The sequence below is a fragment of the Mandrillus leucophaeus genome, unplaced genomic scaffold (assembly GCF_000951045.1).
Source record: "Mandrillus leucophaeus isolate KB7577 unplaced genomic scaffold, Mleu.le_1.0 Scaffold757, whole genome shotgun sequence".
Lineage (NCBI taxonomy): Eukaryota > Metazoa > Chordata > Mammalia > Primates > Cercopithecidae > Mandrillus > Mandrillus leucophaeus.
In genome coordinates, this window is record NW_012108219.1 from 462,490 (window position 1) to 465,865 (window position 3,376).

General features: G+C 37.4%; 1 protein-coding gene across 1 annotated transcript in view; it reads left to right on the forward strand.

The window, feature by feature from the left end:
- The window catches only part of BBS9 (Bardet-Biedl syndrome 9), a 527,217-nt gene that overhangs the window by 26,732 nt on the left and 497,109 nt on the right, over positions 1-3,376 (forward strand). The window contains exon 3 of the mRNA XM_011966349.1: positions 1,103-1,183. Within this exon, the coding sequence (XP_011821739.1) occupies positions 1,103-1,183 (81 nt within the window). The remainder of the gene's footprint in view (positions 1-1,102; positions 1,184-3,376) is intronic.

Here is a 3,376-nt window from a genome sequence, read left to right on the forward strand (position 1 = left end):
AGTGCAATGGCGCGATCTCAGCTTACTGCAACCTCCGCCTCCCAGGTTCAAGCAATTCTCCTGCCTCAGCCTTCCAAGTAGCTGGGACTACAGGCACTTGCCACCATGCCTGGCTAATTTTTGTATTTTTAGTAGAGACAGGGTTTCACCATGTTGGCCAGGCTGGTCTCGAACTTCTGACCTCAGGAGATCCACCCCCTTCAGCCTCCCAAAGTGCTGGAATTACAGGTGTGAGCCACTACACCTGGCTACCTGCTTAGTATTTTAAATTTAAAAGAGCTGTCAACATTTAAGAACCAAGAGATTTCACATAAAACCCCTGCTTTCTGGCTTTTCTTGAAAAATGTGGGGCTCTGGCCACAAGCCCAGAACCAAGTAATAGCCACCTCCTTTAGTCTGGTCTCAGTTTCCAGTTAATCACAGCCATTTACACCCTTTACTCATTAACAACCCCTGGCTTGATCCTTGAAAACTGAATTTAGGATCTCTAGACTGTGCCATGCTACTGTTTCTGGAAACCACTTGAGATAGGCTGGGAATCGTAGTGGTGATATTGGTAGTTTATTTCTATTTGAGATTTAGTCCAAATGGAAATATTTTCAATACTTTTAATAAAATTTCAGAGATGGAAGTGATATATATGCTACTTCTAACAATGGTTGGTGTTTTGTGATGTTTTAACCTTTACAAGATGATTTCACATTATTTTATTTCATTTCATTGAACCTTTTATTTTTCATGAGAAATAGGCTCAGGGAGATTTAAGTGACTTGCCCAAAGTCACAGGTGAATTAGTCAGAAAGCCAGGACTAGAACTTGCATTTCTTTATTGAAAGAAATAGCACTTAGGGAGGGACCTGAGATCTGACCTTTTTTTTGGAAGCTTTGTTGGCTTCAATCTGAAGGCAGTGCCTTGAGGCAGAGTACTTGAGCCTCTGGGTTGTCAGATTGGTTGTTTATCATTATATTTATTTTTCAGTTTAGAATGTTATCTAATGAATTGTTTTGTTTACTCACAGTGGCTGTGGTTATGAGATGTTTTTGAAATTATTTTACAACTTTTTGGTTATATCTAAAACTAATATTGCAAAACTTTAAAAACTTTCTCTGTTTTTCAGAGGTACTGAAATGCTACATTTGGCTGTGTTACATTCTAGAAAACTTTGTGTCTACTCTGTCTCAGGTAAGAAACATTTTTGCCAATGTAGAATTTATATTACACATTGGGCTTAATGTTATATAAGAATAGATATTCCCTAGTGCCGACTTGGTAGAGAACACAAAACATTTAGTTGAATATTTTCTTGTCTTGGTTAGCATTTTCCCATTTTTTCATTTATTCTTTCAGATACTTAGACTATTACATTTTCATGGTCTACCGTTTCTGTGTATACATATCTTTCTAGCAGAGGATTCCTCTTAATCACCTGCTTCTCCAGAATTGTTTCCAGGATTGCCTGTGACTAATATAGGCCAATTCTGGGTACTTAGAACACCTGAGTCTTAAGAAATGTTCTACAATAACAAAATTGATTAGATGCTAAGTCATAGTGGTTTGAAATACATTTTCTTTGGTGAACCTCAAGTATTTTCTCTTTACAGTTCCAATTTCTTGGTTTTTGGTTGTCGTCACTTAGTCAGACTTCATCAGGTTTTATTCTCTGACATGGTTCTGTGGGTACAAGTATAGTATGTGGTTTGGTTTTTATTAAAATTATAGTATGTGGTTTGGTTTTCATTATATTTTATTTTGGCCTTTATTAAATGTAAGATATAACTTAAAAATTTTTATTTCAGTTATTAGGTAAGTTTAGTTCAAGTTGAGAGTTATTTTAATGGATATCAGTGTTGGGGGCATTTTTTTATGGGTATGAGAAAACTAAGTGTCTGTGAGGCTGTTCCTTATACCAGAGATCCTCTCCTTTGGAGCTTGCTGTAAATGTTAGCTTCTAGGATTTGGATTTCTCAGACTTATTCTCTTGATTTGGGCTTTCTTTGTATTTTGCTTTCAATTTGAGTAATGATGCATATTTACTCACTGAGTTGGAAATTCTTAGGCAGTCTCTTTTCAGGGTGAAGATCTTTTAGATTTCTAAGGCAGGCTTGCTAACCTGGCGTGGTGTGTGGTAGACATCCAGTAAATACTTGCTGAATGAATGAATGAACAAATTTCTGGATAGTGCTGAGGCAACTGACAGTGACTTTCTTTATTCTTCACCATGTGCTGTTTTCATCCCTTTCTCTGTTACACTGTCATTTTATTTCCCACTCTGTTTATGTCAGAGGCCTGATAAAGTGTGCTGTCATTGATTTTATGGTAAAGGACATGGTTTCATGTTGCTCCTCCTAGTGACAGGGCATTTATTTAGTATGCCAGAGTAAATGGAGAAGGTATTATCATACGATATAGGTTACTTTATTGCATGGGTCTAGTTGTTCCTCTGTTTTTGACCATAAGCCTGTTATTTTTCTAAGTGGGATACACAAGCCATGGAGGAGAACTTGCCTACAGTTATAGTTACCCAGAATACTTCTTTGGGAATTAGTTCCTTCTGAAGGCTCCATGGGGGGTGCTAAGTAGGGCAGAGAGGAGGGTATCTTAGAAACTAGAAATTTGATTAGACACTAGGCCTTCCCTGGTCTTGCTCCAACTATGGGCCAGAAAGAGACGCCTCTGGAGTTCCACTGAGGCTTAGAGCACAGACAAGGGATAAAATGTGTACTTATCAAAAAAACCTACTGAAAGAAACTGGCATAGTAGGTGACAATTTGTTTATGGCACATTGGTATCCTCCTTCAAGTAAGTGTTGAAAAAGAAAGTTATTTGCTATGGGAATGGTGATATTATTGCTTTTTTATTCTTTGTGTTCATTTAAAAGCTTTGTATTCTCTGGGCACCAAGAGTTGTCCAAACTACATTCTCTTTTGCCCCACCTCACTTCCCTTCTGTCTCTCATTTCTTCAGCCTCTTTTGATATTTGTGGGCTGACAATTTGTATGTTTTTCCTGGCTTGGCTTACATTGAGAAACATGGGAAGTTAATGTTTTTATTCTCTTGAATATGTTTCTTGAAGTTCCAGACTGAACTTTTACCTCGCTTTTACTGTAACAGGGGAAGCACAAATATTTTCTAATTTAAGTGAAACCCCTAGTGTCAGCAGATAAACGTGTGAGCTGAACTTGACATCCTTTTTTTCAACTGCTCCCTTCTCAAATATTTTTTGTTTTCTAAAAAAGTTTTGAGGCAAACCAGAGGAGACCTTCTAAGGTCAGTCTCCTGGACATACCTAACAACCCTTAATAGTCAGAGGCTATTTTGCTAACTTCTTTTTGGTGGGTTATGTGTCATCAAATGTATGCTTAATATAGAGAAAAA